We start from the raw sequence: 27800 nt of genomic DNA on the forward strand, positions 1-27800 counted from the left end.
ATGATTCAGAAATTTTTTTTAGTATTCAATAACTTAACTTGTATTTTTATTTGTATATTGATTATTCGGCTTTAACTTTTTGTGTAATTTTTATTGGTTCTTCTAGAAATTATGAGATAATTACAAAGATGCACAAACAGTTTACAGATACATAGATAAGTAAGTCAAGATATGTCAAACCTTCTACAGTCATCTTAGAGTTTATATTTTATAAGTTATTAGGTTATATGAGTTCTTTATATACTCTGCAAAGTCTACATCAGATATGATTAAAAATACTTTCTCTATGTGGCTGATACTGTCATTTCATGCACACAGTTTTACATTTTGATATAGTCTAAACTATCAATTTTTTCTTTTTTTCCCTCACCTTTTGATGTCATATCCAAGAATCCTCTGACAAATCTCATGTTATGCCCTGTTTTTAGCTCTTATATTGAGGTCTTTGACTCATTTTTTAACTTATTCTATATATGGTATTAAGTAGGGGGTCTAAATTCATTCTCTTACATGTGGGTTTTCAGTTTCCAAACACTATTTGGGGAAATTCTACCCCCACTGAATGGTCTTGCACCCTTGTTGAAAATAATATGGCCACATACATGAAGTTTTTCTTTCAAGGCACTCTCTCTATGTGTGTGTATATATATAAACAAATAAACACACATTTATATATATATATCTGCCTTTTAAGCTGGTACCACACACTTTTTAAAATTTAACAATATATTTTCTTTAATCTTATATATCCAAAATATTAGAATTTCTTTAAAAATGTTTCACTGACTTCTAGCTCCCATGGTTTTTGATGAGCTATATGGAGTTGTTCAAATTGCTGCTCCCTTGTATGCAATGTATTTTTTTTTCCAAGTACTTTCTAAATTTTTTCCAGTTTAACTGCTATACATTTATGAATGGTTTTCATTCAGTTTTATCCTGATTTATACAGTATGTTACAGTTCACAAAAGACAGCACTTATTTTTGTTTTGTTTTTACTTCTTACATTTTCTTTACTACACTTTAACTAACTAAAAAGGATAATAACACTATCAAAACATCATTTGAAAGCCTCTCAGACTCTATGGCAGGCAGCTTCAGACACAGTTTCCAGTCATCCCTACCCACAGTATACACACTCGCATTAACTACTCTTATTGAATATGGGCTAGACCTAGTGACTTTTTAAAAAAACTTTTTATTTTATATTGGAGTATAGCTGATTAACAATGTTGTGATAATTTCAGGTGGACAGCAAACGGACTCAGCTATACATGTATACATTCTCTTCCAAACACCCCTTCCATCCAGACTGCCATATAACACTGAGCAGAGTTCCCTGTGCTATACAGTAGGACCTTGTTGGTTATTTATTTTAAATACAGCAGTGTCAGTACCACACATTTTGATTACTGTAGCTCTGTAGTTAAGTTTTGAAATCAGAAAGTGTGAGACTTCTAAACTTTGTTCTTCTTTTTCAAGACTGTTTTGGCCAAGGACTTCCCTGGTGGTCTAGTGGTTAAGGATCCGCTGTGCAGTGAAGGGGACATGAGTTTGTCCCTGGCCAGGGAATTAAGATCCCACATACTGAGGAGCAACTAAACTGCAACCCACAAAAGAGACTCCATGTTTCACAAAGGAAAATCCCACATGACTCAACTAAGACCCAATGCAGTAAAATAAATATGCGTGTGTGTGTGCGTGTGCGTGCATGTGTGTGTACACAGGCTTTTTTTTGCAAAAAAATCCCTGGGATTTTGATATGAACTGCACTGAGTATGTAGATAACTTTGGGAATATTGGTATTTCAATAAGTATTCCAATATATGAACATGGGATATTTTTCCATTTATCTGTGTCTTAATTTCTTTTAGCAACATTTTAGTTTTCAAGGTACAAATATTTTGTTTCCTTGGGTAAGTCTATTCCTAAGTATTTTATTCATTTTGATACTACCATAAATAAGACTGCCTTCATAATTTCTTTTTAGGACTGGTGATTGTTACTGTATGGAAACACAACTAATTTTTATGTATTAATTTTCCATCCTGCAACTTTGTTGAATTTGCTTATTAGTTCAAAAAGATATTTTGTGGAATCTTTAGGTTTTCTAAATATAAAATCATGTTGTCTACAAACAAAGGTAATTTTGCTTCTTTTCCAATTTGGGTATCTTTTATTTCTTTTTCATGCCTAATTGTCATGGCTAAAACTTCCATTACTATGTTGAACAGAAGTGGGGAAAGTAGGCAGCCTTGTTTTATTCCTGATCTTAGAGGGAAAGGTTTCAGTCTTTTACCACTGAGTACGAAGTTAGCTGTGAATTTTTCTTTAAAACACCGAGGTAGTTTTTTTAATTCCTAGTTTGTTGAGTGATTTATCATCAAAGGGTACTGAACTCTATCAAATGCTTTTTCTGTATCAATTAAAAATCTTATTTTTTTCCCCTTTGTTCTGTTAAAGTCCAACCGAATACCATGTAACATGTATGGCTAAGAAATAATTTATATCAATAACTCTAATTAGAAATTTGAAGAATTTAACCATCAAAAGAAGGTTCAGATTTGCTCATTATCCCAAAAAGACATGCAAACTAATCTGAAAAAGACCTTTAACATCCAACACTTACTAAAAGAAAATACATCAAAGATTGCGATACACTGAAATCTTCCATTCCTTCAAGGACTCGGGATAATCAACTCATCAGTATTTTATCTAAAAAACTTATTACAAGTTCACTACATGAAGCAATACATTTCAAATTCTTAGTTCACATTTCATCAAACCAAGATAAAATATGAATATGTGCTTTAAACATTAGACATACATTTTTCAAAAATATCAAGAAAAATAACATATGTATGTTTCAACTAGAGTCCTGCAGTGTAATAAGCGACCACAAGATTTTGAAGTAGGTAGCTTTTCTTCCCTAAGCATGCTTTGGCATACGTGAGACTTTATTCAACATATGAACCACTGGAAACATTTCCCCATGATTCTAAATAAGCCTCAGGTATTACCAAAAGATAATAAAATGAACTGAAACTGTCATTACGGTTTCTCGCTGGTAGATACTACTCATGAGATTCTCTGTTGAACTGCAGGGCTACCAACTGAAAGATAGTCAGATGTGCACTGCCAGCATTTTGATATATATTAGAAAGTAATGTAAAACAAAAACATAACATTTACAATTTCAGCAAATTAAAATTTAGAAATGTCTAAAGGTTTTTAACTATAAAACTAAGGTCTTAAAACTACCCTGTATACAATTATATGAGGTGATAAAACCCCATATTCAGGGCTCATAAAATCCAAATTATGTAGAGAAATGTAAATATTGAAAATTACATTTAAATAAATAAAGAAAATTTGAAGCTAATATAATACTCTACTAATTGGCCTCTAGCAAACTACTTCCAACCAACAGATGTTTTGAAATGATGCATAAATGTGCATACATGAACATAACATTTTAAAATGATTTGTAAAGCTTCCACAAAGAAACATGGTGCTAACTAGAAATCACACTAAAAACTGGACTAAAGTAAAGGTAAAAAAATGATTGTTATAACACACAGTGGAAAAAATTTCAAGAAAAACAATTACTAGTTATATAATGAAAGAAAAAATTAGCAACCAATAATTGCGAGTTTAAGAGTGAAATACAAGGGGAAATATCTGGCAGAGCTACTGTGCTGTGGCTTTGATTTTCTATTTTCTTCTCCAAAAGTTAAGTTAGAAAAGATCTGTGGTGATGAACAATTTCTCCTGAAAAGAAGCTAGGGGAATTAATTTTGGAAGCACTTCTCGAATCGGACCAACCCATGCTCTTATTGAATTTTTAATTTTCTGTTAGTTTGATATTAAAACAAAATTAAAACATGTCTTTCCCCATAGAACTTTAATATGTCAAAAGCCATACTGCCCAAATGTGTTTCTTAAACTACTACACACCACCACCACTACTACTATTACTACTACTACTGGTGTTTTAACTACTAAACTACTAGTGTTTTAACTATTACTACTACTACTACTAGTAGTGTTTTAAATCCGGACACGGAGTTTCTAATGTGAACATATAAGAATAATTAATATTCTTTTTAAAGGCTTTTTTTCTTTTAACCAAACACTCAGGAAATATTTTAATTTCATGGCTAAAGAAAAGTGATAGGTAATACCTGTCATTTTATTTTTTCTAATTACTAAGAAGAGATAACTTATTTTATTTGTTTAGTCATTCAGTTGTGTCTGACTCTTTGTAACCCCATGGACTATAACTCGCCAGGCTCCTGTGTCCATGGAATTCTCCAGGCAAGAATACTGGAGTGGGTAGCCTTTCCCTTTTCCAGGGGATCTTCCTGACCCAGGGATCGAACCAGGTCTCCCACATGGCAGTCATATTGTTAACCCTCTGAGCCACAAAGGAAGTCCTTTTATTTCTTGCAGCAAATTCCTAAACGAAAACTGGGGCAAATAGTATCATATCTGGCCAGCTGCAACCTACTGCCTTGACCTTCATTCCTAGGGTTTCTATGTTGCTATGACTCTTGATTAAGTGGCCTTGGGTTCACTTTGTAATTTTCCTAGTCATCAGCAAATTCACTTGTATGACATTACTGCCAAATGAGAAGTTATTTTACTGTAAATGAATACGGATCATCAAAAAAGCGAAAACTCCAGAAAAACATCTACTTCTGCTTTATTGACTACACCAAGCCTTTGACTGTGTGGATCACAACAAACTGTTTTAAATTCTTCAAGAGATGGGAATACTAGACCACCTGATCTGCCTCTTCATAAATCTGTATGCAGTCAAGAAGCAACAGTTAGAACTGGACATGGAACAACAGACTGGTTCCAAATCAGGAAAGGAGTATGTTAAGGCTGTACACTGTCACCTTGCTTATTTAACTTATATGCAGAGTACATCATGAGAAACGCTGGGCTGGATGAAGCACCTGGAATCAAGATTGCCAGGAGAAATATCAATAACTTCAGATATGCAGAGAGTTCCAGAAAAAAACTACTTCTGCTTTATATCTACTTCTGACACAACACTTATGGCAGAAAGCAAAGAAGAACTAAAGAGCCTCTTGATGAAAGTGAAAGAGGAGAGTAAAAATATTGGCTTAAAACTTAACAATCAGAAAATTAAGATCATGGCATCTGGTCCCATCACTTCATGGCAAATAGATATGGAAACAGTGACAGATTTGGGGAGCTCGAAATTCACTGCAAATGGTGACTGCAGCCATGAAATTAAAAGACACTTGTTCCTTGGAAGAGAAGTTATCACCAACCTAGACAGTATATTAAAAAGCAGAGACATTACTTTGCCAACATAGGTCCATCTAGTTTAAACTTTGGTTTTTCCAGTAGTCATGAATGGATGTGAGAGTTGAACCATAAGAAAGCTGAGCGCCAAAGAACCGATGCTTTTGAATGGTGGTGTGGAGAAGACTCTTGAGAGTCCCTTGGACTGCAAGGAGATCCAACTAGTCCATCCTAAAGGAGATCAGTCCTGGGTGTTCATTGGAAGGACTGATGTTGAAGCTGAAACTCCAGTACTTTGGCCACCTCATGAGAAGAGTTGACTCATTGGAAAAGACTCTGATGCTGGGAGGGATTGGGGGCAGGAGGAGAAGGGGACGACAGAGGATGAGATGGCTGGATGGCATCACTGACTTGATGGTCTTGAGTTTGAGTGAACTCTGGGAGTTGGTGATGGACAGGAAGGCCTGGTGTGCTGCGATTCATGGGGTCGCAAAGAGTCAGACACAACTGAGCGACTGAACTGAACTGAAGCTTTTTTTTGGTAGAAGCTGACAACCTTTCAAAATTTACATGGAAATGCAAAGGATATAGCACAAACAAAGCTTTTTTTTTTTAAGGAAGACTTACAGTACTTTATTTTAAAGCTACAGAAATCAAGGGTGAGGTATTAGTAAACTGAGAGCCACAAAGACCCATGAACCGGAAGAGTTCAGAAGTGGGTCCACAAATACACAGTAAACTGAGTGTCATTTGAGGTTGAAATCTGGTTGGGAAAGGATAGTTTTTTAATAACAAACATTGAAATATTTAATAAAAATAGAGGCAAATTAGATATACATGTGTTAAAAAACATTCATCTCTTAATCTCACATCATACATAAGAAATAATGCAAACTAGATCTCAGACTCATACATAAACGCTAAAAGTGAGAGGGGAGATCTTTGCAATAATGGAGCAGGCCAAGATGGCTTAAACAATAACTCATGCTCTGAATCTACAACTTCACTTAAATATATAGATACATATCTACTTGAATTCCACAAGAGTTAAATATTACAAATATTTCCATTAAAATCAGAAACAACACAGTGTTGTCTTCTATCATGCCTACTACTCAACATCATAGTGTAACTTAATCCATGCAAAGAGAGAAGAAAAACGAGTAAGAGCTAAAAATATTTGAAAATAAAATATAAATCTGTCATGACTTCTGGATAACACAGTTAACTATCCAAAAATCAAGCAAAGAAACCAAAAAACTATCAGATTTAAGAAGAGTTAGCTGAGAAGGTCAAATACAAGAACAGAAAAGTCATTTGTTCTCCTATACATTAGTAATAATTAATTTTAAAAATATAACGAAAGGGACCATTCATAATGGCAAACGAAACTGAAAAGTACACAGGAATGAGTCTAGCAAGGAATGTTCAAGATTTCTTATGATTAAAAACTATAAAATATGAATATACTGCTACTGAAAGACAGGAAAAGAGTGGAGATGGAAATACACAAATTCCGTATTACCCTAATCAAAATCCAAAAACAATTTTTAACCGAACTTGACAATTTAATCCTAAAGTATACCTGGAAGCTGAAATTTTTACTTTTTATATCTCAATATGCTTTGAAAATTTACAAATACATATTTGTGTCACTTGTCTAATAATTTTCTTCCAGATCTACGGAGATATAATTGACATAGAATACTATGTAAATTAAAGGTGCCAACAGGTACATGAAAAAGATGTTGTTCAACATCAGTCAGTATCAAGGAAATGTACATCAAATCTACAATGAGGTTATCACCTCAAACCTCTTAGAACTGCTATGAACAAAAAGACAAGACATAACAGGTGTTTGTGAGGATGTGGACAAAGGGAAACACTGTGCACTGTTGGTAATGTGAGATATACTTACATCTTTCTTATACACACACACACATACGTACATATGTGTCTGTGCTGTATATAAAATGGGATATTATTCAGCCATGAGAAAGGAAGAAATTCTGACATTGTAACAATATGGATAAATCCTGAGGACATTATACAAAGTGAAGGAATAATTTTTAATTAAGAATCATTTTCCTACAGTTTAATGATCAAGTTCCAAGTTTACATTTATACAAACTTCCTAATGAGAAAGTCTGTAACTACCAGACTAACTCCTACCATAGCTATATTTACACTTCTTTATGATGTCTATTTACATGTAAATTACATTTATAACATTCAAGTAGTCTAGACTGTGAGAATATCCATTTTATTTCTTTATCAGTTTGAAAGAGGAATATAGAAAAAACTACCAAGTATCTCATTTTCATATTTAGGAATTTCAATAGCATCCTCAGACTTAGTGAAATAATTTACCTTAGTGGGATGTAAAACCAAAATTCAGTGAAATAATTAAGAGTACTGCCTGCTTTATACGGCACTGCAGGACTGTATCCTGCAGGTCTGCAAGCTGAAAGTAGTGTAAAGTAATCTGACAACTGGATCTATAACTTATAAGAATTTTATAAAAAACATTTAATACTCTCTATTACTGTCAGAAATATACAGGTAGGAAAATGAAGCAAGATAAAATTAACATTTATTTAATATCAGTTCAGTTCAGTCGCTCAGTCGTGTCTGACTCTTTGCAACCCCATGAATCTCAGCACGCCAGGCCTCCCTGTCCAACACCAACTCCCGGAGTTCACTCAGACTCACATCCATCGAGTCAGTGATACCATCCAGCCATCTCATCCTCTGTCGTCTCCTTCTCCTCCTGCCCCCAATCCCTCCCAGCATCAGAGTCTTTTCCAATGAGTCAACTCTTCGCATGAGGTGGCCAAAGTACTGGAGTTTCAGCTTTAGCATCATTCCCTCCAAAGAAATCCCAGGACTGATCTCCTTCAGAATGGACTAGTTGGATCTCCTTGCAGTCCAAGCGACTCTCAAGAGTCTTCTCCAACACCACAGTTCAAAAGCATCAATTCTTCGGCGCTCAGCTTTCTTCACAGTCCAACTCTCACATCCATACATGACTACTGGAAAAACCATAGCCTTGACTAGATGGACCTTAGTCGGCAAAGTAATGTCTCTGCTTTTGAATATGCTATCTAGGTTGGTCATAACTTTTCTTCCAAGGAGTAAACGTCTTTTAATTTCATGGCTGCAGTCACCATCTGCAGTGATTTTGGAGCCCCCGAAAATACAGTCTGACACTGTTTCCACTGTTTTCCCATCTATTTCCCATGAAGTGATGGGACCGGATACCTTATAACATTAGAATCATTGAGAATTAACTCATCAGGAGTAGTCTGAATGGACCTGCCTTATTCTCATCATTTAGGGCTTCCCACATAGCACTAGTGGTAAGGAACGCGCCCTCCAGTGAAAGAGACATAAGAGACTTGGATTCAGTTCCTGGGTTGGGAAAATCCCCTGGAGGAGGGTATGGCAACCCACTCCAGTATTCTTGCCTGGAGAATGCCACGGTCAGAGGAGCCTGGTGGGCTAAAGTCTATGTGGTCACAAAGAGTTGGACACAGCTGAAGCGACTGAGCATGCATGTATGCATGCAAGCATCTTGTATATTTCTTGATAAATTAATTCTAAGTCTGGATCAGCTTCCAAGATTGTGTCCTTTGTACTTCTAATGTTGTGAATTATCTCCTAGAGTTCCTCTAACATGAAGCTTTTGGCAGCGTCACTTCCTCGGGGCATATCTTCAGCCTTTTCATCACAACCATTTTCCTCATTTATGTTGAAAAGCCTGCCTTACTTAAGTGCCTCTAGCTACATGTTTGTGTGTGCTCAGTCGTGTCTGACTCTCTGCAATCCCATGGACTCTAACAGCCCACCAGGCTCCTCTGTCCATGGGATTTCCCAGGCAGGATTTAGAGTCTCTCCAAAAGTGGCAGCATCAGCATTCCCACAGTCAGCAATTTCTCCACAACTCCAATTACATTCTACCTGAATTTCATTTCTAGTGTCATCACTTTTCATTTCCTTCCTGCATTTTTATCTTTGTTGATCAAATCCTGTTTTTCATAATCCATTTTGGTAAAATGTCACGTGGGCCTCTCACAGGTAAACAAGGAGGGATCACCACTGCATGCTTTGCAGTCTGTGCACAACTGAGCAACACACAGTGACCAACCGCTAAAAATAACTTTGAAGGAAGTGACATGACCTACGTATATTTGTTATATGTATAGTGAGTTGAGGACTGAAGTTAGTGATGAAACTCGTACGGTATGCAATTACTAAGTCAATATACCATAACTGAAATATAAACCTATTGTGAGGAGACTGGTGTTATTTAACTAAGCTGTGGTGACTGAAATTCAAATGCCAAAGCCTTGTAAAGCAAAGGACTACCTCTCCATAAATGCTAGTATCATTCAGTATAACACTGCGTGTCTGCTCACTCGTTCAGTCGTGTCCAGCTCTTCGTGGCCCCACAGACTGAAGTCTGCCAAGTTCCTCTGTCCATGGGATTTTTCAGGAAAGAATACTGGAGTGGGTTGCCATTACCAACTTCAGGGGATCTTCCTGACCCAGGGGCCAAACCTGTGTCTCCTGTGTCTTCTGCACTGCAGATGGATTCTTTATCTGCAGAGCCACTAGGGAAGCCTTGGTTTAACATGAACAAATGAAAAATTTACCAAAAACTCTTCATCATTTGCCTTCATTCCAAATGACATAAATCTAAATAAAAGAATCAAGCAAGATCTACAGGTATAATTAGTCCTTGACTTTTACACATTGGGTTTTCACAATAACAAACTTTTGAACACAGTAAATTCTTATCTATAATCATCCTTCATAAATGGGATTTGGATTTCAGAATAGAGATTTCAGACTCTCCTATCGTGGCACTGTCTCCTGGAAAACAGTACTGTTTCAGCTGTGTTTACATCCTACTACAGCAGAGTTTATTTGTGCAATTACATGAATTTACTACATTTTGACCTGATACAAAAAGTTCTGGAAAACAAAATCAGCAATGGTGGTGAAAAAAGCAAAGTACTAGTAAGAAAGACAAGGTCTGACAAATTTAATTCCACTGAGACAAGCAGACTCTTTAACAGATAGTCACTGAATTAAGCCAGTTTTTTTCATTGTCAATAAACAATCAAAAAAAAAAAGAGCAAGACCCACACAAATTGCAAAAATATTTTTAAAATTATATAATCAGAAATTGCATTATATTTTTAATTCTGACAGTAGAACCCCTTACATAATAATATATTAGACTATTATCTGAATTTTCTATTACAATAGAAAAGTAGAGAATGTTTTTACATCTATTAATATTCATTAGAAGTTCTATGCTGATAAACTGAATAAACCATTTGTATTGGTAGTAAAGAAATTTGAAGATCAGAAGAAAGGATGCTCACAATTTTTAGGTCATAGAATGACCAAAAAAATATCCTTTAGCTCATTAGTATCCCTCTTTGTACGAAGTCAAAATATTGTAGTATATAATGTTACTTTCTCTTCAAACTGATTAGCACTCTATTTGACAAAAGAAATATTTGAGAAACAGAAAAGACAGAATTAGAACTCAAGTTTCTGAATTTTGTCACTTCATTACTTCTTCCAAAACATTTTAGACAGGAAATTTTAAGTTAATAATAAAGGGTAGATGGGAATGCTTGATTTGGTATTTAACATATTCTGTAACATATATTTTTAGCATATCACTACTTGTCATTTACTCAAAAGTCAAAATGATCTAATTACTTTACCTACCCCAACAATCCGTTTCATAGCATCCAATTTAGCAGAATCTTTGTTGCTCTCTAACATTTGCTTTAGATCTTCATTTCTACACACAAAAAAGAAAAATTTCATATTTAGATTTTATATGACACAGGCATTAAAACATGTAATTTTAATAACATGATGTACATTATTACCAATTTATTTTTCGTATTTATAATTAAATACATGTTTCTCATCTAACCCTACAAAATAATATCAAGGTGGTTAAATGGAATAGTACACTACCCTAACAAAGACATCTACAAGTTAAGTACAAATAAAAGTAGGAAAATCAGAACGAGACTCATGAAGTACGCCAATGTCAACATCTTGGCTGTGATATTGTACTATAGTTTATCATTGAAGGAAACTGGGTAAAGGGCACATAGAATCTCTCTGTATTACTTTTTATACCTGCATATGAATATATCATTATTTCAAAATCAAAAGTTTAATTATAAAAAAAGTTATATAACAATTACAACTCATTTATAAGATGACACACCGATTTTTTTAATGGTCAAAAAACCTGAACAGGCATTTCACACACACACAAAAAGATTAGGAATACTGTTAAATACTTAAGGCCATTAACTATCAAAAATGCAAATTTAATGAGAAACCATTACACATCCTTGAGAACAGATGAAATTAAGACAACGACAATAACAAACGTTGCCAAGGCTATGGAGCAACTAGAACTCTCATACACTGCTGGTAGGAATGTAAAAGAGTGCAATCACTTTGGAAAATTGGGAGTTCCTTCCAAATTTAAACATAAACCTACTATGTGATCCATTCATTCCACTTTCAGAGACAGAAAAACATAATTCTACAGAATAACTTAAAGATTATGCATAGCAGCTTTATCCATAGCAAAAAACAACACAGAAACAATCTAAATGTGCATCAGCAAAATGGGATTTAGCCATACACTGGAATATTACTCACAAAGGAAAAGAACCAACCACTGATACATGCTATAATATGGATGAAGTCTCAAAATTATTGTGACTGAAAGACACCAGACACAAAAGACCACAACTGAATTAATTTAAAGTTCTATAAAATGCAATCTGTAGGCACAGAACCAAGGTAGTGGATTCATAAGTAGAAGGAGAAATGGACAAAGGGATATTAGAAATTTTTTCCATAAGAAGATGGAAATGTTGTGTATCTTCTTAATTGTGGTAGTGATTTCACAGGTATATATACATCTGTCAAAAACTTACCTAATTATAATCTAAAATTGGGTAATTTGGTGTATGAGAATTATACCTCCATTAAAATGATATTAAAAAGTTTTTGTAGTGTTTTATTCACATTTGTGAATAAGATATAAATACTCCAAGAGATTAAAAGACATTTTTCCGTTTTGAGAAATACATTATTAAGGATCTGATAAGCCATCCTTATACATACTCTGAAATTAAGAGTGTCACACTTAAGTCTCAAGCTTACTCAAGAATTTAAATCACTGAACCTTATTTTAGGACAGCACTGAAAAATCCTCTTAAATGACTATACAGATTGTAGTATTACAAACTATAACTAAGCACTTTGTACTCATTATTAGTTTATGATTAGCAATTTTTAATAGTTTCTACAACAAACTCTCCAGAAAAGAGATTTAAAAAATTTACTCCACACAGCTTCATGCAATATGGTTCAAGGTGCTCAAATGCATGTGTGGACCCAAACAAAGTATCAGAAGCTCTCTGATCTCAGCTTAAGCTTAAAAGTAGGTGAGAAGAGCTTCCTTAACTACTCTAAATAGCCAGCCTTGACAAAAGTACTTTACATTTTACAATTTAGACCTAATACAGGCAGTAAGCACATACCAAGAATAAATGATTGATCACGTGTTATTACAAGCTGAGCTGTGTCCCTTCCAAAGTTCCTATGTTAAAATCCTAACCCTCAATACCACAGAGTATAAATGTATTTGAACAATCATTGAAGAGGTTAATTAAATTAAAATAGGTCACCATGGGTGGGCCCTCATCCAATATAAGTGATTCTTTATAAGAAGAGCAGGTTAGGACTGATTCAAAAGACCAAAAGATGGCCATGTGAGGGCACAGCAAGTAGGCAGCCATCGCAAGCCAGGGAGAGAGGCTTCCACGGAAACCAAATCTGCCAAAACTCTGATCTGCAACTTCTAGCCTCCAGGATCCAGGGAAAGAAATGTGTGATCAGGCCACTGCATCTGGAGTACTTTGTTACGGCAGTCCTAGCAAACTAACGTTGGAGTGAAATGTTACACACTGTCATTGCAGGAAAAATAAACAAAGGCAATGAGATTTATTATGAAAGTCACTCTTCCTTTCCAAGCAGCTCATAAAATTAAATACAATGGTGACCACTAGCAAGACACAATAAATAATCACAATAATGACTTTTCTCTAATTAAAAATAGAGCTAATCAAAAAAACAGTAAGAAAGCAACATATAAGAACCACATCTGAGGATATATAACAACCAAATATAAAATACTCCAATTGCTCACTGCAATGAATTCAGAATTCCTTCTTAAAATTCCGTTCTTTCACAATGCACTGTTAACTGAAAAGGAACAAAAATTCCTTTTGTTGAAATTTTTTGTGGCAGGACCCACAAATCAGGTTTTTCCCCCTTCTACTTTTTGCTATTTTCCTGTTTTACTTACTGACCATGTGGGCTTTTATATTTGAAAAAACCTAAAAGAAACCTTTTAAAACTTTTTGGAAATAAGAACTTGAAAAAAGGTAAAGTAATTAGATAAGTAAACAGAAAGAAAGTGTGACCACACACGTACATGTCAAAAAAAAAAATTCATTTTCTCATGTCTGATCCCTTTTTCCCCCACGAGTATTCTACCGATCTTCTCTACAAGTGTTATCTGGAGAGAAAAATGAGCAATAATAAGTGAAGAATAATGAAGTGTCAATTTTCAGGACATTCCAACCTCCAACTCCAGGTGTAATCTTATTCATGGCCTAATGAAAACTTGGTTTGTCCCTTATGCTACAGTTCCCTTCCCAAACACCTTCATGTCCTGATCCACTCTCTTAAACTAAAAATAAGAAAACAGGAACCCAATATTAAAGTCAAAGGTTTTGTTCTTCATGCCTAACAGAAAAGATGGTCTTCAATAACAAATATAACTATCTTCAGTGTTAACATGGGTAGAAAGTTAATAACTTTGAGGTTCAGAGAAAACAAACAAGAAAACTCCTAGGCACTGCTTCAACCTGATGTAATATTCAACTACTCAGATATGTCATAAAGTCCTTTTGAAAATTCTAATATAAATTACATATCTCTACCCAAATTCCTCTTCGCTTTTCACCAAAACAGTAAAGATATGGGAAGGTAAATACCAAAACACCTCGTTTACTCTCAAAATATGTTTCCTTGTATTGAGCCATTTTAGGTCTACCTCCTTCATTATATAGATTCAAATATGGTCGATTAACACGTACTACTATATTAATCTTAAGAATTTAGTTTTATAATTTTGAAAAATCTAAGGAACAAAAAGAAACTTTGTGTGAAATATCAAGAGTTGATTCAAAACAATGCTGAATTAGTAACATTTTTCATTGATTCTACCAAAAACCGATCCAAATATTGCTTTTTTAATTTACCTAGTTCTTCATTTATCTACTTACCTGTAGCTTTTCAGCTTTTGAGTATTAAAATACGACTTTATTTTTACATAAGTGACATCTTGTGGTGTTAAGTGGTATAACTTTTCCTTTCATGTTGAAAATATGCTTGTTTTTATAGGTTCAAGGACCGAAGAAAAATAAGTAACTGGAAAGTTAAAGAAAATCTTACTGTTACCAAGAAGTCACTTTTACTTCAGCACTGTGTAAAGCAGCAACTATTCAAAAAGCAAAATTTTAAGAGTTACTCTTTCAGAACTTAAGTAGTAAAGCTTTTACAGTGTATAAATTACCTCTTTTTTAAAAACCTGCAATCCATAACTCATTAAAACCTCCTACTCCTTTGAAAGACTGTGTAGATTAAGAGGAAACTAACACTGCAGCACTGCACACCGTCTCGGCGCTTCTCCTGATCCGATCAGAGAAGGACCGGCCCGAGAGCCATTACCAGTGCACAAATTCTTGCCACTAATCCATAGGAGACAGAAACAGAAGCTGAGAAACTATACTTAGGGCCCTTCAACAGTGTAGTGTTATATTTTTGAATGTAAAAACCAGGGCTAGCATTTTGCATGCTTTTTCCAGCAATTCATTTTTTATTGTATTTTACAGAAGTATCTATCCATAATGGACTGGAAATTTAAAAGAAAAAAAAGGGCCCTTCACCTGTTTGAGAGCACTGTGCTACATAATTACTTCCTTTTCTCTCGAAAGAATCACAAAAATTTGGGTACTATAGAAAGTAACACTTGAATTTTAAATCTAGGAATGACGGATTGGGAAAAGTGATGAATAGTGATTTCCAATCGGCAGTAAAGTACATCCTCAAAAGGACGCATCAAAAATCTTTGAGAGGGGAGGACTGAAACTTTCTCAGCTCAGTCCAGTCACTCAGTCGTGTTTGACTCTTTGCAACCCCATGAACCGCAGCACGCCAGGCCTCCCTGTCCATCACCAACACCCGGAGTCCACCCAAACCCATGTCCATTGAGTCGGTGATGCCATCCAACCACCTCATCCTCTGTCATCCCCTTCTCCTGCCCCCAATCTTTCCCAGCATCAGGGTCTTTTCAAATGAGTCAGCTCTTCGCATCAGGTGGCCAAAGTACTGGAGTTTTAGCTTCAACATCAGTCCTTCCAATGAACACCAAGGACTGATTTCCTTTAAGATGGACTGGTTGGATCTCCTTGCAGTCCAAGGGACTCTCAAGAGTCTTCTCCACAGTTCAAAAGCATCAATTCTTCAGCACTCAGATTTCTTTATAGTCCAACTCTCACATCCATACATGACTACTGGAAAAACCACAGCCTTGACTAGACGGACCTTTATTGACAAAGTAATGTCTCTGCTTTAAATATGTTGTCTAGGTTGGTCATAACTTTCCTTCCAAGGAGCAAGCGTCTTTTAATTTCATGGCTGCAATCACCATCTGCAGTGATTTTGGAGCTCACAAAAATAAAGTCAGCCACTGTTTCCACTATTTCCCCATCTATTTGCCATGAAGTGATGGGACCAGATGCCATGATCTTAGTTTTCTGAATGTTGAGCTTTAAGCCAGTTTTTTCACTCTCCTCTTTCACCTTCCTCAAGAGGCTCTTTAGTTTGTCTTCACTTTCTGCCATAAGGGTGGTGTCATCTGCATATCTGAGGTTATTGATATTTCTCCTGGCAACCCTAATTCTTGGTGGTGGCCGAGAGGAGCTACCTACACCCAAGGTCATGGGCAGTGGCCGGGAGGAGCTACCCCACGTCTGAGGTAAGGAGCGGCGGCTGCGCCTTGCTGGAGCAGTTGTGAAGAGAGACCCCACGTCCAAGGTAAGAGAAACCCAAGTAAGAGGTAGGCACTGACAGAGGGCATCAGAAGGCAGAGAGACTGAAACCACAAGCACAGACAACAGATCAATCTGATCACACGGACCACAGCCCTGTCTAACTCAATGAAACTAAGCCATGCCATGTGGGGCCACCCAAAATGGGCGGGTCATGGTGGAGAGGTCTGACAGAATGTGGTCTACTGGAGAAAAGAATGGCAAACCACTTCAGTATGCTTCCCTTGAGAACCCCATGAACAGTATGAAACTTTCTCAAGCCCCATCAAAAAATTCTAAATCATGGGCACCTCTTCATACTTTGACAACTACTCAAGTGAAAGATGCTTCAACTCCAAAAGGTCCACTGTATACACGAATGCTGCTACCCAGTCGCTCAAGTGTGTCTGACTCTTTGTGACCCCATGGACTGCAGCCACCAGGCTCCTCTGTCCATGGAGCTCTCCAGGCAAGACCACCAGAGTGGGCTGCCAATTCCTTCTCCAGTATACATGAATAGGTATGTAGAAATAGGTATGTAGAATAGGTATGCAAGAAAAAAAAGGCTGGGAACAAGAGTCAAAATTTACTTTTTTCTAGCACTGTGCAGCTAAAGGTACTGCACTTCGTAATTAGTTTCCGTGCACAAGGTGAAACCTCAGTAACTCTCCCTTGGATGACACTCAAAACTTTATGTAGTTTTGGGCACAAAGTATTAATTAATAAACACAAAAGTGAGTAAAACCAGAAAATTCCAACTACCGAATAATCCATTTATTAACTCTCTAAAAGGAGAAACCATAAATTATCCAAGCAAATATGAACTTTTTCTACTATACTCTCCACGAAACTAAAAAAGAATAGTCTACAATTGCTATCACAACAGCATCAGTCCTTGGTAATCTTCGTTTTCTCTCTGCTCTTCTATTAAAAGTTCTTTCAGAAAAGTAAGAAATAACCTCCTTCTTTAAAAATCCAATGCAGAAATCTCATGAATACTTTTAGATTATTTGATATTTGACATAACTGACTACTTCTCTTCTATCTCTAAATTCCTTCTTCCCTTAGATTCTGTAATTCTCCATTCTCATCTGGTTCTAATTTGCATTTGTGACATACTGATGAACAAAAATGATGAAAATCCCTGCCCTTGTAGAGTTTTCATTTTAATAAGTAAAAGAGACAACAATCAAACATAATAAAAGAATAAATTTTAAAAACATGAGATGATATGAGGGAAAAACAGAGCAAAGGGAGAGAGAATGCAGAAGGGAAAGGAAGAGGCAATTTTAAATAGGGTGGTCAGAACAGGCTAAATAAGGAAATATCTGAACAAACATTTGCCAAGTGAGGGAGTCAGTCGTACTGGTACTGGAGGGGAGGGACAGAGAGAAAGAGCACTCCAGGCAGAGCCTGTAGGCAGAGCAGATGAAGGAAGGTAAAGAATGCTAAAGGCTTTGGTGCTCACCCTGAATGAAGTTGGGAACCATAGGAGGGTGATGAATAGAGAAGTCATAGTCTAATACACAAACAGAATCACTCTGGCCGTTCTGTTTGGAAGACACTGTAGGTACTTCCAAATCTGCCCACGCTGCTCTTATTTGTAAGACACTAAACCTGCCGCAGAAAATGACTACAAAAACCGGAAAAACAAATAAGGCAACTTTCTCAAGTCATCCAGGCAGAACTTAAGGGGCCAAGATCATGCAAGGAATGGAAGCACATAAAGTGGGCTTTTCATTCACATCAGCTTTTTTCCCGACTGCATTTCTCAAATCGCTATCTGGGAGAATAGAATCCAAGGATAAAAACGACAGATTTAAAAGACAAAAGAGACAAACGTTAATGTTTGTGGCTACCAAAGGAACTGGAACTCGAAGGGTGAAACTACAGAGGAGGGAACCAGCCAAAAGGTACACAAAAATCTGTGTACAAACTCCCTTCAATAGTTGGCTACGTTTTCACAGAGTTAAGAATGTGGGAAATCCAGTAGAAAAGAACAGTGCTGGGAGGTTAAATATTAATACCTGATCAGAGTTCAGCAACCACACACTGCAGGGAAGAGCAGCTGGAAACCAAGTCTCCCAAGGAGATGTGGTGGTGGTCTGGTTCCTCAGTCGTGTCTAACTGTCTTGTGATCCCATGAACTGTATGCCCACCAGGCTCCTCTGTCCATGGGACTTCCCAGGCAAAAATACTGGAATGGGGTAATTTCCTTCTCCAGGGAGGTGTTGGTAAATACCCTGGCCTTTCAGTTAAGACCACAGGAGGGGCATAATTGAAAAGTAAGGATACTTCTTAGGTGTATAAGAAAATGCTGATGTACGGCAAAACCAATACAGTATTGTAAAGTAAAATAAAGTAAAAAAAAAAAAAATCACAAAATTTAAAAAAAAGAAAAACTGAAATAGACAAAACCTTTAAAAGCCTAAACTGAACTTAAACAAGACCAAAGTGCTCTGCTAGCACTGTACTGTCAGAAAGAAAAAAAAAAACACACAGTCCTCTTTGGAAGACATCATTCAGAGACTCATCTATGTTGCTGATTACCTAGCATCTGATCAAAACTTAAGAGACACACTAAAAACAGGAACAAATGACAGGAAAGAGAGAGGAAGGGTGGAAGGAAAGAGGGAAGGAGAGAAGGGAGAGAAAAGACAAAAAGGATTTGAAAGAGATCCAGGGTAACTCACAAACTAGTTATTAAACAGGGACTTTTAAACCACTACAGTTAATATGGCAGGAAAACACAGGAAAAGATGGACAAAAGAGACAAAATAATAGAGAATGTCAATAAAGGAGTAAAATCTATACAAAATAATCAAATGAACATTCAGAAATTAAAAGTATAATTTATGAAATGAAGCACTCACTAGATAGGTTTAAGAGCAGACTGAAAATAGCAGAAGATAATAGGACTATTGAAAGTAAAGGCAGGTCAAGAGAAAATACACAATCTGAAGCACCAAGAAATACAAGAATGGAAAACATTGAATAGCACATCAGAGACATGTATAATATAATTAGAATATCTAACATACCTAAAAAGAGGGAGGAGAGACAAGTGAAGTGAAATGAAAGTCGCTCAGTTGTGTCCAACTCCTTGTGACCCCATGGACTATACAGTCCGTGGAATTCTCCAGGCCAGAATACTGGAGTGGGTAGCCTTTCCCTTCTCCAAGGGCTCTCCCTAACCCAGGGATTGAACCCAGGTCTCTCGCATTGCAGGCGGATTTTTTACCAGCTGAGCCACAAGGAAAGCTCAAGAACGCTAAAGTGGGTAGCCTATCCCTTCTCCAGCAGATCTTCCAGACCCAGATTCTTTACCAACTGAGCTATCAGGGAAACCCCCAAAAGAACAGGACAAAAGCAATATTTCAAAAGCTAATGACTAAGAATTTTTCTAAACTGATGAAAGATGTAAACTTACTATATATTTTAAAATCTAAAAAAAAAAAAGGAAAAACATAAAGCCATACACACGGAGACAGACAGACAGACAGACAGACAGACAGACACACACACACACACACATGGTCTAGAATAGTCAAACAGCTGAAAATCAAAAGATAATGAGAAAAATCTTTAATGCATGCAAAAAAAAAAAAGAGACATTTCCTTAAGGAAAGGGTCAACAAAACTTGTCAATAAAGGGCCAAATATTTTAGGCATTACATGCCATACCACCTCTGATGACTGTAAAGTAAAATCAGTTAAAACAATAAATAAATGGGCTGGCTGTGTTCTAATAAAACTTTATACATATGAGGATTTCCAGGTGGCACAGTGGTAAAGAATCCACCTGCCATTGCAGGAGACCCAAGAGACACGGGTTTGATCCCTGGGTTGGGAAGATCTCCTGAAGCAGGAAATGGCAACCCACTCCTGTATTCTCATCTGGAAAATTCCACAGACAGAGAAGCCTGCCAGGCTCCAGTCCATATGTTCACATAGAATCAGATACTACTAAGCGACTCGGCAAGCATGCACAAATGCACAGGCCATAGTTTATTAATCCTTGTTTTAAAAGGACCAACAATAATACTGAGAGCCAACTTTTCAAAAGAATCTACAGACATCAGAAGACAATCAAATGACATCTTCAAAAAGCTGAAAGAAATAAGGCCAACAAACAATTCTATACCCACTGAAAGAAAATATGCTTCAAAGCTGAAGGTGAAAAAAAGTAATTTTCAGACCAATAACTGCTGAGGATCTGCTGCCAGAATATAAAAGGATATCATTTCAAAAGGAAGACAACTCTAAATTTACATGGGATTTATTCTAAATTTATACCTTTCATCTGTAAAGGAAAACTTCCATCTATAAAGCAGAACTAATAGAAGAAAGACATATATCCACGAGCATAACTGGCACTTTTAACACACCTCTCTGAGAACAAGTAGATTAAAAAATTCAATAAAGATGTAGAAAATATGAACACAAATAACCAGCTTAACCTGACATGCACAGAACAGTATATCCAACAACTGCAGAATAAACATTCTTTTCAAGTGCACACAGAACGCTACTTACCAAAATAAAACTATATGCTGGATAAGATCTTAACAAATTTCAAAGATCTAAAATCATTCAGGGTACATGGAATCTAACTAAAAATCCATAAAAGAAAAAAAAGCTAGAAAATGCTCAGATGTTTGGAAAGATAAACAACACACTTTAAATAACCTATGGGTCAAAGAAAAAATCATCAGGGATATTAGAAAATATTTTGAACTGACCAACAAAATTGCAACATCTCACAACGCATGATAGACAGCAAAAGCAGCACTTGGAAGTAAATTTGTATTTCTAATTGGAAAGACTGATGCAGAAGCTGAAACTCCAATACTTTGGCCGCCTGATCCAAAGAACTGACTCACTGGAGAAGACCCTGATGCTGGGAGGGATTGGGGGCAGGAGGAGAAGGGGACGACAGAGGATGAGATGGCTGGATGGCCTCACCGACTCAATGGACATGAGTCTGGGTGAACTCCGGCAGTTGCTGATGGGCAGGGAGACCTGGCGGGCTGCACTTCATGGGGTCGCAAAGAGCTGGACACGACTAAGCAACCGAACTGAACTGAAATGCAATATAAAAGAAGAAAGATTGAATATCAATATTCTAGGCTTCCATTTCGGGAGAAGGCAATGGCACCCCACTCCAGTACTCTTGCCTGGAAAATCCCATGGACGGAGGAGCCTGCTGGGAGTAGGACACAACTGAGCGACTTCGCTTTCACTTTTCACTTTTATGCATTGGAGAAGGAAATGGCAACCCACTCCAGTGTTCTTGCCTGGAGAATCCCAGGGACAGGGGGAGCCTGGTGGGCTGCCATCTATGGGGTCGCACAGAGTCGGACACGACTGAAGCGACTTAGCAGCAGCAGTAGCAGCAGCAGGCTTCCATTTCAGGAAACTAGAAGAAGAACAGCAAGTTAAACTCAAAGAACAAGTAAAGAAATAAAGAATAAGGGGAGAATTCAATACAATAGAAAGAAACTATAACAGATAAAAATCAACAAAACTAAACATATCTTTCACACAGGTTGTTAAGAAACTTAATGAGATCATTGTAAAGCACTTACCACCGGGCCTAGCACATTCATTTATTCGGTATGTACTAGGTTCCAGGAACTGTTCTTAAGTACTGGCACTCACATTCTAAGTGAGAATGCAGGGGAGTGGGGTAGGGGTGAGGGGGAATGACAGAAATGACAGAAGACGGAGGGAGGGAGGGAGGGAAGGAGAGAGGGAAAGGGAAGGGAAACAAATATAAACAGAATAAGTACTATTCAAATAATTAAAATAGGGAAATAAAATTAAAGTAAGACTGGGCAATCATAAAAGATCTCTATAGGTAGAAGTGATCAATTAAGCTGAGATCTCAAAAGACAAGGAGCCAACCACAGGAATTTTGCAAAGATACATGGCAGGATTAAACACAGATAATAAAGACCAAAAGAAGGTCTACAAAGGATCTATAAATGTACACAAAGGTTGTTTTCTCAAATACACTAAACACACAATAAATATTAGCTGAAAGAATAAATGAGCATAAGCTACATGCTAACCGTGTTCCTTAGAGGAATACAGGAAAACTCTTAAGGTTTCACTGGATTCTCAAAATAGTCCACGACCCGAATAAGAGTTAAAAACTAGGCATACATCTTCCATGTATACATTCTACATGTGCATGTTTTAAAAATCATGATGTCACATATACATCACAGAAAGTCTCCATATTTGCCAAACCCTTTACCAAAGTCCTCAGCTACTATTCTGTTGGCCGGCAGCAGGAAGCAGATTTTACTTTTGCTCAGGATATAAGGAATACTTTCTAGAATGTGACTACTCATCCTTAAAGTTTTAAAGGAAATATCACAGAGTCATTCAGCTACTTAGGAACAAGCTAAAATTCTTTTTTCTATTTAACAGCACCATAAACCAAAGTTGCCACCTTCAATAAAGGATTAAAAAGGCTCATGGAGTCTCAAAAGTAATTTAAATTTGATAAATATAAACACAGAAAGTTTAAAAATTTTTGCACTAAGAGTAAGTGAATTTGGAATTTAACTCATAAGAGAGCTAATTTCCTTAGAATACAAAAGACCCTTAACTAATCAAAAGTCGATCCAACAGGGAAATAGACAAAGGACATATAAGGTATTTCACTGAGAAAATAAAACCAACAAATATGAGGGAGAAGATGTAATGCACTAACAATTATAAAGATTTGGTGTAATAACATTTTAAAATGTTATTATATATATTATCATTTGGTAATATTATACATATATATGATCATTTGGCTTACACATTTTTTTTTCTAGAAGGATACACAAGAACTTTTTCATTGTGATTATCTCGGGGGGTACAGGGGAAGTGATACATTTTCTCTATTACTAATATGCCTCACATTGATAACCTATAATTAACTTATTTAGTCATCTGAAAGTGGTATTGTTTTCTAGAACTTAAAGCATTATTTATTTATTTATTTTAGTATCACAGAGTCTCTAGGAGGCATGTGGAGTTATTCACTATTTAATTAATAAGGAAACTGAAGCTCAGAGAATATAAGGATAACATGCAAGTAAAAAATTACGCATGTAAGAAATTCTAAACATAATTTTCAAGTATACCACCACAGATTAGAGAACAGCAAAGAATTAAACTTGAGTCTTCTTTTGAAATCCAACATTCTTCCCATTTACTAAGAAAACATTTCAAGAATTATAGAATAAGTATAAAATTCATAACCTATGGTACCACAACACTTCCCTAATTTTTATAATCGACCACAAGTAAACTGTTGCATTTTTTTTCATTTTAAATTCAAAATTTTGTGAAAAGAAAATTGATCACTGGAACCATAATAAACACTAATTCTAACTATTCTCAGTAGTAGTCTAAAGCATCTGTGATACACTTCTGTCTAAGTCAAAATAAATTTTATTTTCACTGACATTACTTTGACTATATTTGGTTAACATTATCTCATGTAGATTCATCAGCTCAAAATTAATTAGTATTACAGAATAGTGTATTCCATCCAAACAATTCATCTTTGTTGGCTCACATGCCCCAATGATACTGGCATGCCACTGTAACAATGGGCATGGTGCCATAGGAGCAGATGGGCATAAACACAGACATGCCAAAGAGTCAGTGTGTGCATCAAGTATGAGTATTATTATTAGATTTTCCTCCAAGAAATTCATAAACTACAGTAAAATAAATCTAAGTTTTCTACTATGCTCATAAGATATGCCGACTCAAAGCTAGATTAATTTTTAAACCCTTAAAAAGAAAAAAATCAACTTTCCAAGGCCACAGAAGGCAAGTTTTCCATCTGATGAGTTTGGATTAGCCTTCTGTTTAGGGAATTGAGGAAACCAATATGCAATCTCTACCTTAGATAAGCTTTGTCCCTGAAGCACTTGAAAATCTCAGTAAAAAATTCAGTTTTGAAAAAAATCACTTGGCACTGTTCTCAAAATGAAACAGTTCTGAGATCTGTTGAACAACAATATGAGTATACTTAACACTAATGGATTATATACTTAAAAATCGTTAAGATGGTAAATTTTATGTTATGTATTTTTAATCACAACTTTTTTAAAAAGTCACACAGCCCTGTCAAGTTTCCTGATAAAGGCCATGTAGGCCTAGAAACAGAAAAAAGTCCTACAATTTCCTACGACAGGAAAAAAAATCTGAAAATGCAAATCACTGAGCTTTACATGTTTATTTTAAATTCTGCATTCTGTTGGAAAAAACTATTGTTAATTTTCAAAAGATTTATTTCCACATGTATTTTAAATTTTTTAAATATAAAACACGATATTGACCAAATAAAACTGAAAATTTTTATAATTTGTACCATATTAATGAAAAGTTTTAAAATACTAAAAATGCTAAAAAAAAGGGGGGGGGGATCATTTGTAATCACTATTATCCAAAATCATTTGTTAAGTACTATATAAGGTACCAAGAAAAATGGCTCTGTGTGTGTGTGTGTGTGTATCTGTGTGTGTAAACAAAATCTATCTCTGACTTCCAGAAATTTAACTACATTTTCTTTTTAAAGAAATGTTCAAGGATCCAATCTCCTTGGGAAATCCAATCTGTTATTTTGTAACTATTGATACTGTCAGACAGGCAGAAAATCTAAGAACTGTCTATTTTTCACTTACTATTTTTTGAGATTTTTTTTTATGTAGACCATTTTTAAAGTTTTTATTGAATTTGTTACACTATTATTGCTGTCTTATGTTTTGGTTTTTTGGCCACGAGCCATGTGGGAGCATAACTCCCTGACCAGGGGTCGCACTTGCACCCCTAGCTTTGGAAGGTAAAATCTTAACCACCAGACTGCCAGGGAAGTCTCTGCTGCTGCTGCTAAGTCGCTTCAGTCATGTCCGACTCTGAGCGACCCCATAGGTGGAAGCCCACCAAGCTCCACCGTCCCTGGGATTCTCCAGGCAAGAACACTGGAGTGGGTTGCCATTGCCTTCTCCAATGCATGAAAGTGAAGTTGCTTAGTCGCGTCTGACTCTTAGCGACCCCGTGGACTGCAGCCCACCAGGCTCCTCCGTCCATGGGATTTTCCAGGCAAGAGTACTGGAGTGGAGTGTCACTGCCTTCTCCAGGGAAGTCTCTAATTTACTTGTAACTGACCACAGCATTTGTATCATCTTATGGCTCCCCAACTCTGTCTCTAGCCTAAGTCTTCCCTAAGCTTGACTCATGTATCCAACTGTCTACTTATTATCTCTACTCGGATGCCTAATAGGTGTCTCACACTTAATGTGCTCAAGCTCCTGAACATCTCCCCTCTTTAAAAAGTTCCTCTATATACAGTCTTCTTCATTTCAGTTGATACCAATCCCAAACTTCCAGCTGTTTATGTAAAAAGCTTGTGTCCATCTTTGATATCTTTTTCTCTCACACACCATCATCCAAACCATCAGCCAATCTCACTGGATCTACTTTCAAAATATATCCAGAATCCAGTCACTGCTCCCCACTATCACCGATCGGACCAAGGCATCACCTTTTCTTGCCTGGATTACCGTAGGGTGTCCTTGCTGGTCCCTGCCTCAGATCTGCAGTCTATTCCTAATTCAGGAGACAAAACAATATATTAAAAACATAAGCTGGGTCATCTCACTCTTCAGTTCAAAACCCTCCAATGGTTTCCTTCTCACACAGAGTAAAATCCAAGTCCTTACAAGGATGTACAAAAAGCCCTACACAATCTCGTCCTTACCTCTCTGACCTCATCTACTACTTCCCCCTCTTCCTTCATTCACTCTGTGCAGACATACTGGCCTCTTTGCTACGCTCCCAGGTCAGAAATTCTTCTGCCTCAGAGCCTGAGCACACACAATTCCTCTGACTGAAGACTTCTTTCTCCCCAGACATCTGCAAGTCAATCCCTCACCTACTTCAGGTATTCACAAGCATCTTTTCTTCACCCTGCTATTTCAAACTCAACCCAACCTCCATCTCAATTCTCTATCCTTTCCCTGCCTTATTTTTCTCTATATAGCTCCCTGTTATCAAATGACTGACCATATATTGACTTATTTTATTGCTTATCTTCTTCAGATTGGAATATACTCCATGAAAGCAGGCATTTTGCCCACTGATTGATTGATCCCCAGCATTAAGAAGAGTACCAAGCATAAGAAGGCACTCATACTTGTTAAATGTTAAGTTACTTCTATATTATTTAGGTTATAGAAAGAAACATTAGAAATGAATTAAAAAATGGTCCGAAGTATTCTACAGACCATAACCTCTTTGAAAAAAGAAACACATCTGGCACACAACAGGCACTTAATAATGACTGACTGACTTCTAAATGCCCATTCTGTTCAAAACCTTCCAATGGCTTCTCTTCACACTCAAGAGTAAAATCCAAAGTCCTTACAAGGCCCTACACAATCTGACCCCCAACCTTCTACTCCTCCCCCTACCTTTCCACCCCCATAGTACTAAATCTCCCCCTCATTCTTTATGACTACATCCTTAACCTAGGCTTTAAGAAATTTTAAGTAACCTATTCCTAGAGTAAAGCTCTGCCAACCCATGATCTTGGGACCAGCCTTACTCGTAAGCCTCTCGCTTATTCAGCTGGCATGCCACCTCACTCAGCTGCCAGATTAAAGACACTGGCCTTCTAATTAGGTCAGTCCCTATCAGCAATACAAGTAATCGGCCCATCAATAAACAGACATTGACTATAAATTGTCCACTTTTGTAGATCCATGAACTCTTTCCAGCTGACATGTTAAATAAGTCTTCCCTAAGCACATAACCCAAAGAATGTTATTCATAATAATGTGAAACATAGGAAAATCATTTCCTTCTTGATTATTCTACTTTGGGCTCTTCACTTTAAATTTTGAATTTGGACTGCAGGCAATTTGTTTTTGTCGGTAGCTCATTTATATTCACAATTGCAATACTGTCAAATTATTTCACTATAAAACATTTGTCATTCCATGAGCATTTGTAACTTTTCTGCAGTAAAAAAAGAACATTTCAACCCACCATCTGTCTGATCTTTTCGGTTTTACTCATTCAGTTCTAGCAATGGTATCTCAAATTCTAAATATTTTTAGAAATAATATTTCACATCCTGGGATTTATAATAGTAAGGCTTGATTTTAAATATTCTAGATTTTCTCCTTAGATTTCACAAAATCAATGTTCTTAAAATAACATATTCTATATTTTCTTGGTTGAGTATTTAAGATAAACTGTAAAATCAGAACTGAATCTTCTCCCAG

At 36.4% G+C, this 27800-nt stretch overlaps 1 protein-coding gene across 1 annotated transcript in view; it reads right to left on the reverse strand.

Moving 5' to 3' along the window:
- Positions 1-27800, reverse strand: part of AP3B1 (adaptor related protein complex 3 subunit beta 1) — a 239174-nt gene that overhangs the window by 199930 nt on the left and 11444 nt on the right. The window contains exon 2 of the mRNA XM_052646454.1: positions 11027-11102. Coding sequence (XP_052502414.1) covers positions 11027-11102 — 76 coding nt within the window. The remainder of the gene's footprint in view (positions 1-11026; positions 11103-27800) is intronic.

Source organism: Budorcas taxicolor, chromosome 10 (genome assembly GCF_023091745.1).
Source record: "Budorcas taxicolor isolate Tak-1 chromosome 10, Takin1.1, whole genome shotgun sequence".
Classification (NCBI taxonomy): domain Eukaryota; kingdom Metazoa; phylum Chordata; class Mammalia; order Artiodactyla; family Bovidae; genus Budorcas; species Budorcas taxicolor.